This window comes from Oncorhynchus gorbuscha, linkage group LG05, assembly GCF_021184085.1.
Source record: "Oncorhynchus gorbuscha isolate QuinsamMale2020 ecotype Even-year linkage group LG05, OgorEven_v1.0, whole genome shotgun sequence".
NCBI classification, from domain to species: domain Eukaryota; kingdom Metazoa; phylum Chordata; class Actinopteri; order Salmoniformes; family Salmonidae; genus Oncorhynchus; species Oncorhynchus gorbuscha.
The window spans coordinates 4,546,607-4,570,756 of NC_060177.1; the positions used below are offsets into that span (position 1 = coordinate 4,546,607).

General features: G+C 43.9%; 1 protein-coding gene across 1 annotated transcript in view; it reads left to right on the top strand.

Moving 5' to 3' along the window:
* The first annotated feature begins 853 nt into the window (after window positions 1-853).
* Window positions 854-24,150, top strand: part of LOC124035375 (G patch domain-containing protein 1-like) — a 91,069-nt gene continuing 67,772 nt past the window's right edge. Inside the window, exons 1-9 of the mRNA XM_046348835.1 lie at window positions 854-975; window positions 3,359-3,493; window positions 12,692-12,777; window positions 13,518-13,678; window positions 14,124-14,221; window positions 14,375-14,433; window positions 15,591-15,839; window positions 17,198-17,348; window positions 22,440-22,519. Of these exons, the coding sequence (XP_046204791.1) occupies window positions 906-975; window positions 3,359-3,493; window positions 12,692-12,777; window positions 13,518-13,678; window positions 14,124-14,221; window positions 14,375-14,433; window positions 15,591-15,839; window positions 17,198-17,348; window positions 22,440-22,519 (1,089 nt within the window). The 5' untranslated portion in view covers window positions 854-905. The remainder of the gene's footprint in view (window positions 976-3,358; window positions 3,494-12,691; window positions 12,778-13,517; window positions 13,679-14,123; window positions 14,222-14,374; window positions 14,434-15,590; window positions 15,840-17,197; window positions 17,349-22,439; window positions 22,520-24,150) is intronic.

Here is a 24,150-nt window from a genome sequence, read left to right on the forward strand (position 1 = left end):
CCTGGTCTTTCTTTCATACACACTACATACACGCCAGCTCTCGCTCTCTCTCTCTCTCTCTCTCTCTCTCTCTCTCTCTCTCTCTCTCTCTCACACACACACACACACACACACACGCACGCACGCACGCACGCACGCACACACACACACACACACACACACACGCCAGCTCTCTCTCACACACACACACACACACACACACACACACACACACACACACACACACACACACACACACACACACACACACACACACACACACACACACACACACACACACACACACACAAGCACACACTCTCTCTCTCACACACACACACACACACACACACACACACACACACACACACACACACACACACACACACACACACACACACACACACACACACACACACACACACACACACACACACACACACACACACACAAGCTCTCTCTCTCTCACACACACACACACACACACACACACACACACACACACACACACACACACACACACACACACACACACACACACACACACACACACACACACACACACACACACACACACACACACACACACACACACACACACACACACACACACACACACACACACACACACACTGCTTGCAATGTTACCACAAGATGTCACTCAAACTTAAGAAAACCTACACAAGTAGCTGAATGCTGATTTCATTGTAATTACAGGATCATAGCTTGAATATGTCGAACAAAACAACTCTTCTACCGATTAATGCATTTACATTCCAGGACATTTCAGTTAATCTATTAACCAAATGCAATAGGCAGTGGACCAGTGAGTAAAAACTCAGTTGACCGTTTGAATAAGATGTTCGCGATTTGTTTGCGCCTGCGCGTGATTTTGAACGGAACGACTTTCCGTAGTTGTAGTAAACATGGCGTCCGACAGCGACAGCGACGGAGATTTTGTGACTTTTGGGACCCCATTAGAACCGCTAGAAGAAGGTAAACGCTCGTTTTTACTTTGTATATGACATTAATACAGTCATTTAATAGTTTATTGTGAGGGAAAGAATGATTAACGTGGTGTTTACGAGCTGATAACTTGTAAGTATAGTTATCATAACAGGAACACCCGGTCTCAAACTAAGACCTTATTCATTAATCTATTCATTAAAATTAGACGAGTTCTAGTTACTTGCCAAGATTACATGTCTGTACCTGCTGTTTTCCCAACATCGCAATGGGCAATGCACACAATATATAGTCTTAAATTCCGTTTTTTAAATGCAACCCTGGACGACTGTGTGATCTCGCTCTCCGTAATTTTCATTTTCAACCTTTCCCCCTGACCCAGTCTGTAATACCAACATGTTTCAAGGAGACCACCGTAGTCCCTGTGCCCCAGAACACCAAGGTGACCTCACTAGCTCTGGGGTATCAGTATCACTAGGGTATCAGTGTGCTCACTAGCTCTGGGGTATCAGTATCACTAGGGTATCAGTGTGCTCACTAGCTCTGGTCCAGGGTATCAGTGTGCTCACTAGGTCTGGGGTATCAGTATCACTAGGGTATCAGTGTGCTCACTAGGTCTGGTCCAGGGTATCAGTGTGCTCACTAGCTCTGGTCCAGGGTATCAGTGTGCTCACTAGCTCAGGTCCAGGGCATCAGTGTGCTCACTAGCTCTGGTCCAGGGTATCAGTGTGCTCACTAGCTCTGGTCCAGGGTATCAGTGTGCTCACTAGCTCTGGTCCAGGGTATCAGTGTGCTCACTAGCTCTGGACAAGTGTATCAGTGTGCTCACTAGGTCTGGTCCAGGGTATCAGTGTGCTCACTAGCTCTGGTCCAGGGTATCAGTGTGCTCACTAGCTCTGGTCCAGGGCATCAGTGTGCTCACTAGCTCTGGTCCAGGGTATCAGTGTGCTCACTAGCTCTGGTCCAGGGTATCAGTGTGCTCACTAGCTCAGGTCCAGGGCATCAGTGTGCTCACTAGCTCTGGTCCAGGGTATCAGTGTGCTCACTAGCTCTGGTCCAGGGTATCAGTGTGCTCACTAGCTCTGGTCCAGGGCATCAGTGTGCTCACTAGGTCTGGTCCAGGGTATCAGTGTGCTCACTAGCTCTGGTCCAGGGTATCAGTGTGCTCACTAGTTCTGGTCCAGGGCATCAGTGTGCTAGGTGAGTATCTGTCTGCTCACTAGTTCTGGTCCAGGGCATCAGTGTGCTCACTAGCTCTGGTCCAGGGCATCAGTGTGCTCACTAGGTCTGGTCCAGGGTATCAGTGCGTTCACTAGCTCTGGTCCAGGGTATCAGTGTGCTCACTAGCTCTGGTCCAGGGTATCAGTGTGCTCACTAGCTCTGGTCCAGTGTATCAGTGTGCTCACTAGGTCTGGTCCAGGGTATCAGTGTGCTCACTAGCTCTGGTCCAGGGCATCAGTGTGCTCACTAGGTCTGGTCCAGGGTATCAGTGTGCTCACTAGCTCTGGTCCAGGGTATCAGTGTGCTCACTAGTTCTGGTCCAGGGCATCAGTGTGCTAGGTGAGTATCTGTCTGCTCACTAGTTCTGGTCCAGGGCATCAGTGTGCTCACTAGCTCTGGTCCAGGGCATCAGTGTGCTCACTAGGTCTGGTCCAGGGTATCAGTGCGTTCACTAGCTCTGGTCCAGGGTATCAGTGTGCTCACTAGTTCTGGTCCAGGGTATCAGTGTGCTAGGTGAGTATCTGTCTGCTCACTAGTTCTGGTCCAGGGCATCAGTGTGCTCACTAGCTCTGGTCCAGGGCATCAGTGTGCTCACTAGGTCTGGTCCAGGGTATCAGTGCGTTCACTAGCTCTGGTCCAGGGTATCAGTGTGCTCACTAGTTCTGGTCCAGGGTATCAGTGTGCTAGGTGAGTATCCGTCTGCTCACTAGCTCTGGTCCAGGGTATCAGTGTGCTCACTAGCTCTGGTCCAGGGCATCAGTGTGCTCACTAGGTCTGGTCCAGGGTATCAGTGTGCTCGGTGAATATCCGTCGGCTCGCTAGCTCTGGTAGAGCGTGTTATGTTAACCCCTGTTGCTTGTGCAGCTAGCTAGAACACACAAGCTAACTCTCCTGTACTCCCTGTTCATTATGCCCGATTTTAGTAAGAACCGTGTAACGATTATGGATATATCTTTTAGACATGGGAACATGCCACCGAGCAAACGGGTAGTTCGTCGACCCTATTTGGGCAATAATTTGTCTTTCTGATCGACCTGGTTCTGGTCTACAGAAATCAGAGATGTAGTAAGGTTTTGTGCTGTAGTTTGTCTTTGCTTCCAAAAAAAGGGGGTTATTTCCTAACCAGCTACTTTCCTAGTAGAAAGTATTACTCTATAATATCATGGCGGCTGATGTTTTCCATCACGTGTAGATGAGCCTCTGAGGAAGCCTGTCCCGCTGCACGAGCAGACCGTGAAGGATGAGAAGGGCCGCTACCAGAGGTTCCATGGAGCCTTCACTGGGGGATTCTCTGCTGGGTACTTCAACACCGTGGGCACCAAAGAAGGTTGGTCCACACACACACACACACATTCACTCAGACACACACACTCACTCACTCACTCACTCACTCACTCACTCACTCAGACACACACACAATTATTCAGACACACACACACACTCATTCAGACACACACACACAATCACTCAGACACACACACTATCTCTCTTTCTTACTCTCTCAATCACTCTGTCTCACTCACTCAGAGACGGAGGCCTGTTAATGTCATCATGTGTTGTTTAACCAGGTTCTTTCCGAGAGACCTCACCATACCATATTATCACCATACCATGTTATCACCATACCATGTTATCACCATACCATATTATCACCATACCATGTTACCACCATACCATATTATCACCATACCATATTACCACCATACCATATTACCACCATACCATATTATCACCATACCATGTTATCACCATACCATGTTATCACCATACCATGTTATCACCATACCATGTTATCACCATACTGAGAGACCATACCATATTATCACCATACCATATTATCACCATACCATGTTATCACCATACTGAGAGACCATACCATATTATCACCATACCATGTTATCACCATACCATATTATCACCATACTATATTATCACCATACCATATTATCACCATACCATGTTATCACCATACCATGTTATCACCATACCATATTATCACCATACCATGTTATCACCATACCATATTATCACCATACCATATTATCACCATACCATATTATCACCATACCATGTTATCACCATACCATATTATCACCATACCATATTATCACCATACTATATTATCAACATACCATATTATCACCATACCATGTTATCACCATACCATGTTATCACCATACCATGTTACCACCAGACCATGTTATCACCATACTGAGAGACCATACCATGTTATCACCATACCATATTACCACCATACTGAGAGACCATACCATATTATCACCATACCATATTACCACCATACCATATTACCACTATACCATGTTATCACCATACCATATTATCACCATACTATATTATCAACATACCATATTATCACCATACCATGTTACCACCATACCATATTATCACCATACCATATTACCACCAGACCATGTTATCACCATACTGAGAGACCATACCATGTTATCACCATACCATATTACCACCATACTGAGAGACCTCACCATACCATATTACCACCATACTGAGAGACCATACCATGTTATCACCATACCATGTTATCACCATACCATGTTACCACCATACCATATTACCACCATACCATGTTATCACCATACCATGTTATCACCATACCATGTTATCACCATACCATGTTATCACCATACTGAGAGACTATACCATACTGAGAGACTATACCATGTTATCACCATACCATGTTATCACCATACCATGTTATCACCATACCATGTTGTCACCATACTGAGAGACTATACCATGTTATCACCATACCATGTTATCACCATACCATATTATCACCATACCATGTTATCACCATACCATATTATCACCATACCATATTATCACCATACCATGTTATCACCATACCATGCTACCACCATACCATGTTATCACCATACCATGTTATCACCATACCATATTATCACCATACCATATTATCACCATACCATATTATCACCATACCAGAGACCATACCATATTATCACCATACCATATTATCACCATACCATGTTATCACCATACCATGTTATCACCATACCATATTATCACCATACCATATTATCACCATACCATGTTATCACCATACCATATTATCACCATACCGAGAGACGTCACCATACCATATTCTCACCATACCATATTATCACCATACCATATTATCACCATACCATGTTATCACCATACCATGTTATCACTATACCATATTATCACCATACCATATTACCACCATACTATGTTATCACCATACCATATTTTCACCATACCATATTTTCACCATACCATGTTATCACCATACTGAGAGACCATACCATATTATCACCATACCATATTATCACCATACCATATTACCACCATACCATGTTATCACCATACTGAGGGACCTCACCATACCATATTATCACCATACCATGTTATCACCATACCATATTATCACCATACCATGTTATCACCATACCATGTTACCACCATACCATGTTATCACCATACCATATTATCACCATACCATGTTATCACCATACCATATTATCACCATACCATATTACCACCATACCATATTATCACCATACCATATTATCACCATACCATATTACCACCATACCATGTTATCACCATACTGAGGGACCTCACCATACCATATTATCACCATACCATGTTATCACCATACCATATTATCACCATACCATGTTATCACCATACCATGTTACCACCATACCGAGAGACGTCACTATACCATATTATCACTATACCATATTATCACCATACTGAGAGACCATACCATATTACCACCATACCATATTATCGTTATCACCATACTGAGAGACCATACCATATTATCACCATACCATATTATCACCATACCATATTATCACCATATTATCACCATACCATATTATCACCATACCATATTATCACCATACTGAGAGACCATACCATATTATCACCATATTATCACCATACCATATTATCACCATACCATATTATCACCACACCATGTTATCACCATACCATGTTATCACCATACCATATTATCACTATACCATATTATCACCATACCATATTATCACCACACCATGTTATCACCATACCATATTATCACCATACCATATTATCACCACACCATATTATCACCACACCATATTATCACCATACCATGTTATCACCATACCATATTATCACCATACCGAGAGACGTCACCATACCATATTATCACCATACCATATTATCACCATACCTTGTTATCACCATACCATATTATCACCATACCGAGAGACGTCACTATACCATATTATCACCATACCATATTATCACCATACCATGTTATCACCATACCATATTATCACCATACCGAGAGACGTCACTATACCATATTATCACTATACCATATTATCACTATACCATATTATCACCATACCATATTATCACCACACCATGTTATTCCCATACCATGTTATCACTATACCATATTATCACCATACCATATTATCACTATACCATATTATCACCATACCATATTATCACTATACCATATTATCACCATACCATATTATCACCATACCATATTATCACTATACCATATTATCACCATATTATCACCATACCATATTATCACCATACCATATTATCACCATGTTATCACCATACCATATTATCACTATACCATATTATCACCATATTATCACCATACCATATTATCACCATACCATATTATCACCATGTTATCACCATACCATATTATCACTATACCATATTATCACCATACCATATTATCACCATACCATATTATCACCATACCATATTATCCATACCATATTATCACCATACCATATTATCACCATACCATATTATCACTATACCATATTATCACCATACCATATTATCACCATACCATATTATCACTATACCATATTATCACCATACCATATTATCACCATACCATGTTATCACCATACCATGTTATCACCATACCATGTTATCCATATCATATTATCACCATACCATATTATCACCATATTATCACCATACCATATTATCACCATACCATATTATCACCATACCATATTATCACCATACTGAGAGACCTCACCATACCATATTATCACCATACCATATTATCACCATACCATATTATCACCATACCATGTTATCACCATACCATGTTATCACCATATTATCACCATACCATATTATCACCATATTATCACCATACCATATTATCACCATACCGAGAGACGTCACCATACCATATTATCACCATACCATATTATCACCATATTATCACCATACCATGTTATCACCATATTATCACCATACCATATTATCACTATACCATATTATCACCATATTATCACCATATTATCACCATACCATATTATCACTATACCATATTATCACCATACTGAGAGACCTCACCATACCATATTATCACCATACCATATTGTCACCATACCATATTATCACTATACCATATTATCACCATATTATCACCATATTATCACCATACCATATTATCACTATACCATATTATCACCATACTGAGAGACCTCACCATACCATATTATCACCATACCATATTATCACCATATTATCACCATACCATATTATCACCATATTATCACCATACCATATTATCACCATATTATCACCATATTATCACCATACCATATTATCACCATACCATATTATCACCATATTATCACCATACCATATTATCACCATACTGAGAGACCATACCATATTATCACCATACCATGTTATCACCATACCATATTATCACCATACCATGTTATCACCATACCATATTATCACCATACCATATTATCACCATACTGAGAGACCATACCATATTATCACCATACTGAGAGACCATACCATATTATCACCATACCATATTATCACCATACTGAGGGACTATACCATGTTATCACCATACCATGTTATCACCATACCATGTTATCACCATACCATGTTATCACCATACCATGTTACCACCATACCATGTTATCACCATACTGAGGGACTATACCATATTACCACCATACCATATTATCACCATACCATATTATCACCATACCATGTTATCACCATACTGAGAGACCATACCATATTACCACCATACCATGTTATCACCATACTGAGAGCCCATACCATATTATCACCATACCATATTATCACCATACCATATTACCACCATACCATGTTATCACCATACCATATTATCACCATACCATATTATCACCATACCATGTTATCACCATACTGAGAGCCCATACCATATTATCACCATACCATATTATCACCATACCATATTACCACCATACCATGTTATCACCATACCATGTTATCACCATACCATGTTATCACCATACTGAGGGACTATACCATATTACCACCATACCATATTATCACCATACCATATTATCACCATACCATGTTATCACCATACTGAGAGACCATACCATATTACCACCATACCATGTTATCACCATACTGAGAGCCCATACCATATTATCACCATACCATATTATCACCATACCATATTACCACCATACCATGTTATCACCATACTGAGAGACCATACCATATTACCACCATACCATATTATCACCATACCATATTACCACCATACCATGTTATCACCATACCATATTTTCACCATACCATATTTTCACCATACCATATTTTCACCATACCATATTATCACCATACCATATTACCACCATACCATGTTATCACCATACTGAGGGACCTCACCATACCATGTTATCACCATACTGAGAGACCATACCATATTATCACCATACCATGTTATCACCATACCATATTATCACCATACCATGTCATCACCATACCATATTACCACCATACCATATTATCACCATACCATGTTATCACCATACCATATTATCACCATACCATATTATCACCATACCATGTTATCACCATACCATGTTATCACCATACCATGTTATCACCATACCATGTTATCACCATACCATATTATCACCATACCATATTATCACCATACCATGTTATCACCATACCATATTATCACCATACCATATTATCACCATACCATATTATCACCATACCATATTATCACCATACCATATTATCACCATACCATGTTATCACCATACCATATTATCACCATACTATATTATCACCATACCATATTATCACCATACCATATTATCACCATACCATATTATCACCATACCATATTATCACCATACCATGTTATCACCATACCATATTATCACCATACCATATTATCACCATACTATATTATCACCATACCATATTATCACCATACCATATTATCACCATACCATATTATCACCATACCATGTTATCACCATACCATGTTATCACCATACCATATTATCACCATACTATATTATCACCATACCATATTATCACCATACCATATTATCACCATACCATGTTATCACCATACCATGTTATCACCATACCATGTTATCACCATACCATGTTATCACCATACCATATTATCACCATACCATATTATCACCATACCATGTTACCACCATACCATATTATCACCATACCATATTATCACCATACCATATTATCACCATACCATATTATCACCATACCATATTATCACCATACCATATTATCCATACCATGTTATCACCATACCATATTATCACCACACCATGTTATCACCATACCATATTATCACCATACCATATTATCACCACACCATATTATCACCATACCATGTTATCACCATACCATATTATCACCACACCATATTATCACCATACCATATTATCACCATACCATATTATCGCCATACCTTGTTATCACCATACCATATTATCGCCATACCTTGTTATCACCATACCATATTATCACCATACCGAGAGACGTCACTATACCATATTATCACCATACCATATTATCACCATACCATATTATCACCATACCATATTATCACCATACCATGTTATCACCATACCATATTATCACCATACCGAGAGACGTCACTATACCATATTATCACTATACCATATTATCACCACACCATATTATCACCATACCATATTATCACCACACCATATTATCACCACACCATATTATCACCATACCATATTATCACCACACCATATTATCACCATACCATGTTATCACCATACCATATTATCACCATACCGAGAGACGTCACCATACCATATTATCACCATACCATATTATCACCATACCTTGTTATCACCATACCATATTATCACCATACCGAGAGACGTCACTATACCATATTATCACCATACCATATTATCACCATACCATATTATCACCATACCATGTTATCACCATACCATATTATCACCATACCGAGAGACGTCACTATACCATATTATCACCATACCATATTATCACCATACCATATTATCACCATACCATGTTATCACCATACCATATTATCACTATACCATATTATCACCATATTATCACCATACCATATTATCACCATACCATCTTATCACCATGTTATCACCATACCATATTATCACTATACCATATTATCACCATACTGAGAGACCTCACCATACCATATTATTACCATACCATATTATCACCATACCATGTTATCACCATACCATGTTATCACCATACCATGTTATCACCATATTATCACCATACCATATTATCACCATATTATCACCATACCATATTATCACCATACCGAGAGACGTCACCATACCATATTATCACCATACCATATTATCACCATATTATCACCATACCATGTTATCACCATATTATCACCATACCATATTATCACTATACCATATTATCACCATATTATCACCATATTATCACCATACCATATTATCACTATACCATATTATCACCATACTGAGAGACCTCACCATACCATATTATCACCATACCATATTATCACCATACCATATTATCACCATATTATCACCATACCATATTATCACTATACCATATTATCACCATACCGAGAGACCTCACCATACCATATTATCACCATACCATATTATCACCATACCATATTATCACCATATTATCACCATACCATATTATCACCATACCATATTATCACCATATTATCACTATACCATATTATCACCATACCATATTATCACCATACCATATTATCACCATATTATCACCATACCATATTATCACCATATTATCACCATACCATATTATCACCATACCATATTATCACCATATTATCACCATATTATCACCATACCATATTATCACCATATTATCACCATACCATATTATCACCATACTGAGAGACCATACCATATTATCACCATACCATATTATCACCATATTATCACCATACTGAGAGACCATACCATATTATCACCATACCATATTATCACCATATTATCACCATACCATATTATCACCATATTATCACCATACCATATTATCACCATACCATATTATCACCATATTATCACCATACCATATTATCACTATACCATATTATCACCATACCATATTATCACCATATTATCACCATATTATCACCATACCATATTATCACCATATTATCACCATACCATATTATCACCATACTGAGAGACCATACCATATTATCACCATACCATATTATCACCATATTATCACCATACTGAGAGACCATACCATATTATCACCATACCATATTATCACCATATTATCACCATACCATATTATCACCATATTATCACCATACCATATTATCACCATACCATGTTATCACCATACCATATTATCACCATACCATGTTATCACCATACCATATTATCACCATACCATATTATCACCATACTGAGAGACCATACCATATTATCACCATACCATATCACCATTCTGAGAGACCATACCATATTATCACCATACCATATTATCACCATATTATCACTATACCATATTATCACCATACCATATTATCACCATATTATCACCATATTATCACCATACCATATTATCACCATATTATCACCATACCATATTATCACCATACTGAGAGACCATACCATATTATCACCATACCATGTTATCACCATACCATATTATCACCATACCATGTTATCACCATACCATATTATCACCATACCATATTATCACCATACTGAGAGACCATACCATATTATCACCATACCATATTATCACCATTCTGAGAGACCATACCATATTATCACCATACCATATTCTCTATGGGCGGGGGTTGATTCTCTAGGGGTGATTCTCTAGGGGTGATTCTCTAGGGGTGATTCTCTAGGGGTGATTCTCTAGGGGTGATTCTGTAGGGGCGTGGGGTGATTCTCTAGGGGTGATTCTCTAGGGGTGATTCTCTAGGGGCGTGATTCTCTAGGGGCGTGATTCTCTAGGGGCGTGATTCTCTAGGGGCATGGGGTGATTCTCTAGGGGGGTGATTCTCTAGGGGTTGATTCTCTAGGGGGGTGATTCTGTGACGGTATGAATCACTACTGGTTTCCTACTGCAGGGTGGACTCCAGCAACCTTTGTTTCATCCAGACAGCAGAAAGCAGGCAGACAGAATGCCAGGCCAGAGGACTTCATGGATGAGGAGGTAGGGCCTACAAGACATCTTATCAACAACAGGATACATGAAAGGACTGGTCACACTAACTATTTCCCTTTCAACTCACGTCACGGATGAGGAGGAACCTAGAATCTGAAAGAGAACACATTATACATTCTAGAGACCACATTATACATTCTAGAGAACACATTATACATTCTAGAGAACACATTATGCATTCTAGAGAACACATTATACATTCTAGAGAACACATTATACATTCTAGAGAACACATTATACATTCTAGAGAACACATTATACATTCTAGAGAACACATTATACATTCTAGAGAACACATTATACATTCTAGAGAACACATTATACATTCTAGAGAACACATTATACATTCTAGAGAACACATTATACATTCTAGAGAACACATTATACATTCTAGAGAACACATTATACATTCTAGAGAACACATTATACATTCTAGAGAACACATTATACATTCTAGAGAACACATTATACATTCTAGAGAACACATTATGCATTCTAGAGAACACATTATACATTCTAGAGAACACATTATACATTCTAGAGAACACATTATACATTCTAGACAACACATTATACATTCTAGAGACCACATTATACATTCTAGAGAACACATTACACATTCGAGAGAACACATCACGGACTAAATTAGAACTTTGTCAGCACCACAACCGTTTCCCTTTGTGGACCAACATGACAACATGGGATGTGAATGTGTTCCGTCTCCTCAGGATCTGGGGGACCACGGCATCGCCCCCAGACAAATCACCACTACAGCTGACTTCGCCTCCGGCAGGAAGGATGTGATCAGGGACAAGGCCAGAGCCATCACCTCTCTTTCAGCCCCTATCCCAGGGGACACTGTCCTGGAAGACTTGGTGGCTCCAGCTAGGTAACTATCCAACAGGCTGAACAGATGTGGTCACTCTGGGCCTGTATGTCTCAAGGGCTTTTCTGCAATCAGGACCTCTCTGGCCATGCAGTAATTCATTGTGAGCTAAATGGTATAACTGATTCCAGATCAGCAGAACTACTCCTCTTGACACAGCCCCTGGTACTCAGTGAGCTAAATGGTATAACTGATTCCAGATCAGCAGAAGTACTCCTCTTGACACAGCCCCTGGTATTCAGTGAGCTAAATGGTATAACTGATTCCAGATCAGCAAAACTACTCCTCTTGGCACAGCGCCTGGTACTCAGTGAGCTAAATGGTATAACTGATTCCAGATCAGCAAAACTACTCCTCTTGACACAGTGCCTGGTACTCAGTGAGCTGGTATAACTGAATGAACCACTCGACATATTTCTACTCTGCGGTCCTTGTTGACTCCTGGCAGGTCCTCCATGGGGGTGGAGTTACTGAGGAAGATGGGCTGGAAGGACGGCCAGGGGGTTGGGCCCAGGGTGAAGAGGAGGCTGTGTAAGCAGAGAGCAGGTGGGTTACTCAGCCTCTGACTGTCGAAGTAGCAACGTTGGAGCCTGAATATTTTGTATAGACTGATGGGACTCTACTCTCAACAAAGTACTGTTTACCCCTTTTAGCTTGCGAATTTAAATCATTCTAAAAATGGTTATTTCTCTTTTACAGATTCTGCAACAAGGGCGTTCGGCTCGGCCTCGCCTCCCAACGGTTCATCGGGATCACAGGTAACACAGTGGTTTTGTTTTCAAATTGTGTTTGTTGTAGTTTGTTGTAGAACAGTGGAACTATTTCCTGTCGCTGCAGTAGACTCTCAGCTTAGCAGCGATATGCAGTTTGTTGTAGAACAGTGGAACTACTTCCTGTCCCTGCAGTAGACTCTCAGCTTAGCAGCGATATGTAGTTTGTTGTAGAACTACTTCCTGTCACTGCAGTAGACTCTCAGCTTAGCAGCGATATGTAGTTTGTTGTAGAACTACTTCCTGTCACTGCAGTAGACTCTCAGCTTAGCAGCGATATGTAGTTTGTTGTAGAACAGTGGAACTACTTCCTGTCCCTGCAGTAGACTCTCAGCTTAGCAGCGATATGTAGTTTGTTGTAGAACAGTGGAACTACTTCCTGTCGCTGCAGTAGACTCTCAGCTTAGCAGCGATATGTAGTTTGTTGTAGAACTACTTCCTGTCACTGCAGTAGACTCTCAGCTTAGCAGCGATATGCAGTTTGTTGTAGAACAGTGGAACTACTTCCTGTCACTGCAGTAGACTCTCAGCTTAGCAGCGATATGTAGTTTGTTGTAGAACAGTGGAACTACTTCCTGTCGCTGCAGTAGACTCTCAGCTTAGCAGCGATATGTAGTTTGTTGTAGAACTACTTCCTGTCACTGCAGTAGACTCTCAGCTTAGCAGCGATATGCAGTTTGTTGTAGAACAGTGGAACTACTTCCTGTCACTGCAGTAGACTCTCAGCTTAGCAGCGATATGCAGTTTGTTGTAGAACAGTGGAACTACTTCCTGTTGCTGAAGTAGACTCTCAGCTTAGCAGCGATGGAGTGTTAAGGCGGGACTCCCGAGCCTCCAATGGCTGTGGATATGTAACCCGATACCCCATAGTCACCCGATGGACAGTCCAATCAGCGAAGGAGTGTTAAGGTGGGACTCCCGAGCCTCCAATGGCTGTGGATATGTAACCCGATACCCCATAGTCACCCGAGGCAGGAGGTGGCGCTGTCAGACGCTGACGGTGGCGCTGTCAACAATCACGAAACTAATTACCTTGATAAAACCATTTAAACTATAACAAAAGTCCCCTAAAATAGGCGACTTGACGTTTACCCCTCCCACCACTGCAAAGACAATGTGATTCATCCCCTACTGGTAAACCACAGGATGAGGAGGACGGAGAGTTCGTCCCTGAGAACGTGACCTTCGCTCCTAAAGACGTGACTCCTATAGACTTCACCCCTAAAGTGGACCTCCACGGCCTGGGCTACCGGGGTCTGAACCCCCTGGCGGCCCTGAGGGGGGGTCCGGGCGCGGGACACATCAACCTGTTCACTATGGACTCAGACAGGACCAACAGCCTGTTTGGAGAGGACAGGAAGGGACGAAGACGCAGAGGAGGAGTGGCGGGACAGGTTTGTATGGATATGTGTGTCTCTCGTTGTTTTGTTCAGTTGGTCAGGTCCGTGGCGTGTACCCTGTGTGTTATAGTAGGGAAAACACTGTCTGACTGTTGTACCCTGTGTGTTATAGTAGGGAAAACACTGTCTGACTGTTGTGTCAGCTCTAATAGTAGGGAAAACACTGTCTGACTGTTGTGTCAGCTCTAATAGTAGGGAAAACACTGTCTGACTGTTGTGTCAGCTCTAATAGTAGAGAAAACACTGTCTGACTGTTGTGTCAGCTCTAATAGTAGAGAAAACACTGTCTGACTGTTGTGTCAGCTCTAATAGTAGAGAAAACACTGTCTGACTGTTGTGTCAGCTCTAATAGTAGAGAAAACACTGTCTGACTGTTGTGTCAGCTCTAATAGTAGGGAAAACACTGTCTGACTGTTGTGTCAGCTCTAATAGTAGAGAAAACACTGTCTGACTGTTGTGTCAGCTCTAATAGTAGGGAAAACACTGTCTGACTGTTGTGTCAGCTCTAATAGTAGGGGAAAACACTGTCTGACTGTTGTGTCAGCTCTAATAGTAGGGAAAACACTGTCTGACTGTTGTGTCAGCTCTAATAGTAGGGAAAACACTGTCTGACTGTTGTGTCAGCTCTAATAGTAGAGAAAACACTGTCTGACTGTTGTGTCAGCTCTAATAGTAGAGAAAACACTGTCTGACTGTTGTGTCAGCTCTAATAGTGGGGAAAACACTGTCTGACTGTTGTGTCAGCTCTAATAGTAGGGAAAACACTGTCTGACTGTTGTGTCAGCTCTAATAGTAGAGAAAACACTGTCTGACTGTTGTGTCAGCTCTAATAGTAGGACAAACACTGTCTGGCTGTTGTGTCAGCTCTAATAGGAGGGAAAACACTGTCTGACTGTTGTGTCAGCTCTAATAGTAGGGAAAACACTGTCTGACTGTTGTGTCAGCTCTAATAGTAGAGAAAACACTGTCTGACTGTTGTGTCAGCTCTAATAGTAGGGAAAACACTGTCTGACTGTTGTGTCAGCTCTAATAGTAGGGAAAACACTGTCTGACTGTTGTGTCAGCTCTAATAGTAGAGAAAACACTGTCTGACTGTTGTGTCAGCTCTAATAGTAGGGAAAACACTGTCTGACTGTTGTGTCAGCTCTAATAGTAGAGAAAACACTGTCTGACTGTTGTGTCAGCTCTAATAGTAGAGAAAACACTGTCTGACTGTTGTGTCAGCTCTAATAGTAGGGAAAACACTGTCCGACTGTTGTCAGCTCTCTGTATTGTTTGGTTGTTACTTGTCAGGTGCTCTGGGATACTTAGCCTCTGCTTGACCCTTGACCTTTTGACCCCCCCCCCTCCAGGGGTTCGGTGTGGGTGCGATGGAGGACGATGACGAGGACATCTACCACAGAGACATCATGTCTAACTACGACACGGTGCTGGGAGGGGAGGAGCCTGGCGACGGACTGTACGGATGGACCGCCCCCCAGCAGTACAACAGGAAGAAGAAAGGTGAGGTCCACTGAGATGACAGGAGATGGAAGACTCTGGGACAGTTTCCCAGACACAGATTAAGCCTAGTCCTGAACTAAAAATATAGAATGACAGAGCCAAGTGACTTGGTGTATAGCGAGAATAGGAGAGGGCCTAGAACAGAGCCCTGGGGGACACCAGTGGTGAGAGCGCGTGGTGAGGAGACAGATTCTCGCCACGCCACCTGGTAGGAGCGACCTGTCAGGTAGGACGCAATCCAAGCGTGGGCTGCGCCGGAGATGCCCAACTCGGAGAGGGTGGAGAGGAGGATCTGATGGTTCACAGTATCGAAGGCAGCCGATAGATCTAGATCTAGAAGGATGAGAGCAGAGGAGAGAGAGTTAGCTTTAGCAGTGCGGAGCGCCTCCGTGATACAGAGGAGAGCAGTCTCAGTTGAATGACTAGTCTTGAAACCTGACTGATTTGGATCAAGAAGGTCATTCAGAGAGAGATAGCGGAGAGAAAAGAAAGAAGGGTAGGTAGGTTTTTTCAGAAGGGGTGCAACTCTCGCTCTCTTGAAGACGGAAGGGACGTAGCCAGCGGTCAGGGATGAGTTGATGAGCGAGGTGAGGTAAGGGAGAAGGTCTCCGGAATGGTCTGGAGAAGAGAGGAGGGGATAGGGTCAAGCGGGCAGGTTGTTGGGCGGCCGGCCGTCACAAGACGCGAGATTTCATCTGGAGAGAGAGGGGAGAAAGAGGTCAGAGCACAGGGTAGGGCAGTGTGAGCAGAACCAGCGGTGTCGTTTGACTTAGCAAACGAGGATCGGATGTCGTCGACCTTCTTTTCAAAATGGTTGACGAAGTCATCTGCAGAGAGGGAGGAGGGGGGGGGGGAGGGGAGGATTCAGGAGGGAGGAGAAGGTGGCAAAGAGCTTCCTAGGGTTAGAGGCAGATGCTTGGAATTTAGCGTGGTAGAAAGTGGCTTTAGCAGCAGAGACAGAGGAGGAAAATGTAGAGAGGAGGGAGTGAAAGGATGCCAGGTCCGCAGGGAGGCGAGTTTTCCTCCATTTCCGCTCGGCTGCCCGGAGCCCTGTTCTGTGAGCTCGCAATGAGTCATCGAGCCACGGAGCGGGAGGGGAGGACCGAGCCGGCCTGGAGGATAGGGGACATAGAGAGTCAAAGGATGCAGAGAGGGAGGAGAGGAGGGTTGAGGAGGCAGAATCAGGAGATAGGTTGGAGAAGGTTTGAGCAGGAGGGAAGAGATGATAGGATGGAAGAGGAGAGAGTAGCGGGGGAGAGAGAGCGAAGGTTGGGACGGCGCGATACCATCCGAGTAGGGGCAGTGTGGGAGGTGTTGGATGAGAGCGAGAGGGAAAAGGATACAAGGTAGTGGTCGGAGACTTGGAGGGGAGTTGCAATGAGGTTAGTGGAAGAACAGCATCTAGTAAAGATGAGGTCGAGCGTATTTCCTGCCTTGTGAGTAGGGGGGGAAGATGAGAGGGTGAGGTCAAAAGAGGAGAGGAGTGGAAAGAAGGAGGCAGAGAGGAATGAGTCAAAGGTAGACGTGGGGAGGTTAAAGTCGCCCAGAACTGTGAGAGGTGAGCCGTCCTCAGGAAAGGAGCTTATCAAGGCATCAAGCTCATTGATGAACTCCCCCGAGGGAACCTGGAGGGCGATAAATGATAAGGATGTTAAGCTTGAAAGGGCTGGTAACTGTGACAGCATGGAATTCAAAGGAGGCGATAGACAGATGGGTAAGGGGAGAAAGAGAGAATGACCACTTGGGAGAGATGAGGATCCCGGTGCCACCACCCCGCTGACCAGAAGCTCTCGGGTGTGCGAGAACACGTGGGCGGACGAAGAGAGAGCAGTAGGAGTAGCAGTGTTGTCTGTGGTGATCCATGTTTCCGTCAGTGCCAAGAAGTCGAGGGACTGGAGGGAGGCATAGGCTGAGATGAACTCTGCCTTGTTGACATTTAGATCGGCAGTTCCAGGGGCTACCGGAGACCTGGAACTTCCACGTGGGACAGTCGTGCATCTAAAACTTAGGGGGTGGGACCACCAGATTAGGGGTGGGGTTTCAGGTGCCACGCGGTGTGAAGCGTTTGTATAGTCTGTGCAGAGAGGAGAGAACAGGGATAGACAGACACTTAGTTGACAGGCTACAGAAGAGGCTACGCTAATGCAAAGGAGATTGGAATGACAAGTGGACTACACGTCTCGAATGTTCAGAAAGTTAAGCTACGTAGCAAGAATCTTATTGACTAAAATGATTAAAATGATACAGTACTGCTGAAGTAGGCCAGCTGGCAGTGGGTGCGTTGTTGACACTACACTAATCAAGTCGTTCCGTTGAGTGTAATAGTTTCTGCAGTGCTGCTATTCGGGGGCTAGCTGGCTAGCTAGTAGTGTTGTTTACGTTACGTTGCGTTAAAAGAACGACAATAGCTGGCTAGCTAACCTAGAAAATCGCTCTAGACTACACAATTATCTTTGATACAAAGACGGCTATGTAGCTAGCTATGTAGCTAGCTACGATCAAACAAATCAAACCGTTGTACTGTAATGAAATGAAATGAAAATGTGATACTACCTGTGAATGCGACCGGGTTGTGAGTCAATGCGGTAGACGTTGGCTAGCTGTTGGCTAGCTGTTGGCTAGCTAGCAGAGTCTCCTACGTTAAGGATGACAAATAGCTGGCTAGCTAACCTCGGTAAATTAAGATAATCACTCTAAGACTACACACTCTAAACCTAAACTACACAATTATCTTGGATACGAAGATATGAAGACAGCAAAGACAGCTATGTAGCTAGCTAACACTACACTAATCAAGTCGTTCAGTTGAGTGTAATAGTTTCTCCAGTGCAGCTAATCAGTGGTCATCAGAAGGGGAAAGGGATAGACAGACACATAGTTGACAGGCTACAGAAGAGGCTGCATAGCAAAGGAGATTAGAATGACAAGTGGACTACACGTCTCGAATGTTCAGAAAGACGTTAGCTAGCTGGCTAGTGAAGACTACGTTAGGACGGCGAAATACGATAATTACGCAATTATCTTTGATACAAAGACGGCTATATAGCTAGCTGAGAAGAAATTGCTAAGATTAGACAAATCAAACCGTTGTGTTATAATGAAATATAATGAAATGTAATGAAATGTAATGAAAAAGTTATACTACCTGCGGGAGCGAAGTGCCGATGCGACCACTCGCTCCAACCCGGAAGTTTGATTAGTTGTCCTGAATCTCTGGGGAACAGGCCCTACCAGTTGCCCTGAATCTCTGGGGAACAGGCCCTACCAGTTGTCCTGAATCCCTGGGGAACAGGCCCTACCAGTTGTACTGAATCCCTGGGGAACAGGCCCTACCAGTTGTGTTTGTCCTGAATCCCTGGGGAACAGGCCCTACCAGTTGTGTTTGTCCTAAATCTCTGAGGAACAGGCCCTACCAGTTGTCCTGAATCTCTGGGGAACAGGCCCTACCAGTTGTGTTTGTCCTGAATCCCTGGGGAACAGGCCCTACCAGTTGTGTTTGTCCTAAATCTCTGAGGAACAGGCCCTACCAGTTGTGTTTGTCCTGAATCTCTGGGGAACAGGCCCTACCAGTTGTCCTGAATCCCTGGGGAACAGGCCCTACCAGTTGTCCTGAATCCCTGGGGAACAGGCCCTACCAGTTGTCCTGAATCCCTGGGGAACAGGCCCTACCAGTTGTCCTGAATCCCAGGGGAACAGGCCCTACCAGTTGTCCTGAATCTCTGGGGTACAGGCCCTACCAGTTGTGTTTGTCCTGAATCCCAGGGGAACAGGCCCTACCAGTTGTCCTGAATCTCTGGGGAACAGGCCCTACCAGTTGTGTTTGTCCTGAATCCCAGGGGAACAGGCCCTACCAGTTGTCCTGAATCTCTGGGGAACAGGCCCTACCAGTTGTGTTTGTCCTGAATCTCTGGGGAACAGGCCCTACCAGTTGTGTTTGTCCTGAATCCCTGGGGAACAGGCCCTACCAGTTGTCCTGAATCTCTGGGGAACAGGCCCTACCAGTTCTTACACACTCTAAACCTAAACTACACAATTATCTTGTCCTGAATCCCTGGGAACAGGCCCTACCAGTTGTCCTGAATCCCAGGGGAACAGGCCCTACCAGTTGTGTTTGTCCTGAATCTCTGGGGAACAGGCCCTACCAGTTGTCCTGAATCCCTGGGGAACAGGCCCTACCAGTTGTGTTTGTCCTGAATCTCTGGGGAACAGGCCCTACCAGTTGTCCTGAATCCCTGGGGAACAGGCCCTACCAGTTGTCCTGAATCCCTGGGGAACAGGCCCTGGGGAACCCCTAGTTGTCCTGAATCCCTGGGGAACAGGCCCTACCAGTTGTGTTTGTCCTGAATCCCTGGGGAACAGGCCCTACCAGTTGTGTTTTTCCTGAATCCTGAATCCCTGGGGAACAGGCCCTACCAGTTGTCCTGAATCCCTGGGGAACAGGCCCTACCAGTTGTGTTTGTCCTGAATCCCTGGGGAACAGGCCCTACCAGTTGTGTTTGTCCTGAATCTCTGGGGAACAGGCCCTACCAGTTGTGTTTGTCCTGAATCCCTGGGGAACAGGCCCTACCAGTTGTGTTTGTCCTGAATCCCTGGGGAACAGGCCCTACCAGTTGTGTTTGTCCTGAATCCCAGGGGAACAGGCCCTACCAGTTGTCCTGAATCCCAGGGGAACAGGCCCTACCAGTTGTCCTGAATCCCTGGGGAACAGGCCCTACCAGTTGTGTTTGTCCTGAATCCCTGGGGAACAGGCCCTACCAGTTGTCCTGAATCCCAGGGGAACAGGCCCTACCAGTTGTGTTTGTCCTGAATCCCTGGGGAACAGGCCCTACTAGTTGTCCTGAATCTCTGGGGAACAGGCCCTACCAGTTGTCCTGAATCCCTGGGGAACAGGCCCTACCAGTTGTGTTTGTCCTGCACTATGGAAAGTTATGGTTCATACACTTGTTTAGTGTTTATGTGTAAGGGACTCTCTCTGTCTCTCTCTGTGCCTCTTCGTTCAGTGTCATAGTCCTGTCCATGAACATCATGTAGATCACATCAATGAGGATCACATCATTTTGTTCTCTAATGCTGTCTTCTCTTCGTCTTCAGACCACAGTAAAGACGCTGCTTATCTGGGTAAAATCCTAGAAGGATTCACCCTGGCCTCCGATAAGCTGGAGACCAAAACAGTAGGTGCTCTCTTAACCTAGTTTCTAAATGAATCTTTCTTCAATTACCTCCGAATTATATCACCTCCATGAATCTCTGGCCTCTTTCTCTCCTCTCTTTCTCTCCTCTCTTTCTCTCCTCTCTCTCTCTCTCTCTCTCTCTCTCTCTCTCTCTCTCTCTCTCTCTCTCTCTCTCTCAGTCTCTCTCCACCTCTCTCTCTCTCTCTCCTCTCTCTCTCTCTCTCTCTCTCTCTCTCTCTCTCTCTCTCTCTCTCCTCTCTCTCTCTCTCTCTCTCCACTCTCTCTCTCTCTCTCTCTCTCTCTCTCTCTCTCTCTCTCACCTCTCTCTCCACCTCTCTCTCTCTCTGTCTACCTCTCTCTCTCTCTCTCTCTACCTCTCTCTCTCTCCTCTCTGTCTCTCTACCTCCTCTCTCTCCCACCTCTCTCTCTCTCCACCTTGTCTCTCTCTCCCACCTCTCTCTCTCTCTCTCAGTCTCTCTCTCCCTCTCTCTCTCTCTCCTCTCTCTCTCTCTCTCTCTCTCTCTCTCTCTCTCTCTCTCTCTCTCTCTTGTCTCTCTCTCTCTCTCTGTCTACCTCTCTCTCTCTCTTCTCCTCTCTCTCTCTCTCTCTCTCTCTCTCTCTCTCTCTCTCTCTCTCTCTCTCTCTCCTCTCTCTCTCTCTGAATCTCTCTGGAACTACCTCTCCAGAGACTTCTCTCTCTCTTTCTCTCCTCCTCTGGTGGACCTCTCCTCTCTCAGCCTCTGGTTCTCCCAGGCTCTCTCTCTCCTCTCTCCACATGGCCCAGGAAGAGCCCTCCACTTCAGCTCTCTGCTGTGTCTTCTCTGTCTCTCTCTCTCTCTCTCTCTCTCAGTGGTCTGTTCTGCTTTTTATAGATAGTCCTGACTACTCACCCCTCTCTCTCTCAGTCCATCCACCTCTCTCTCTCCTCATCATCTCCATCTCCTCACCTCTCTCTCCCCTCTCTTCTGGTTGTCTACTGCTGTCTCTCTCTTCTCTGTCTACCACTCTCTCTGCTTCTCGCCCTGGCCTCTCTCTCTCCCTGTCTCCTCCTCTCTTCTCTCTCCAAAACTAGACTCTCTCTCTGCCCTGTTTCTAAATCTCTGCTCTCACCTCTCTCTCCACTTATATCACTCTCTGTCTCCTCTGCCTCTCTCTCTCCTCTCTTCTCTCTCTCGCTCTGTCTGTCTCTCTCCTCTCTCTCTCTCTCTGCCCTCTCTCTCTCTCTCTCTCTCCTCTCTCTCTCTCCTTCTCTCTCTCTCTCTCCCTCCCCTCTCTCTCCACCTCTCCTCCACTCTCTCCTCTGTCTACCTCTCTCTCTCTCTCTCTCTACCCTCTCTCTCTCTCTCGCCCTGTCTACCTCTCTCTCTCCTCCCTGTCTCTCTTCTCTCTCCACCTCGCTCTCTCTCTCCACTGCCCTCTCTCTCTCTCTCCCCTGTCTCTCCACCTCTCTCTCTCTCTGTCTACCTCTCTCTCTCTCTCCTGTCTACCTCTCTCTCTCCTGTCTCCCTCTCTCTCCCTGTCTCCTCTCTCTGCCACCTGTCTCCTCTCTCTCTCTCTCTCTCTCTCTCTCCTCTCTCCTCTCTGTCTCTCTCTCTCCTCCCTCTCTCTCCCTCTCTCTCTCTCTCTGTCTA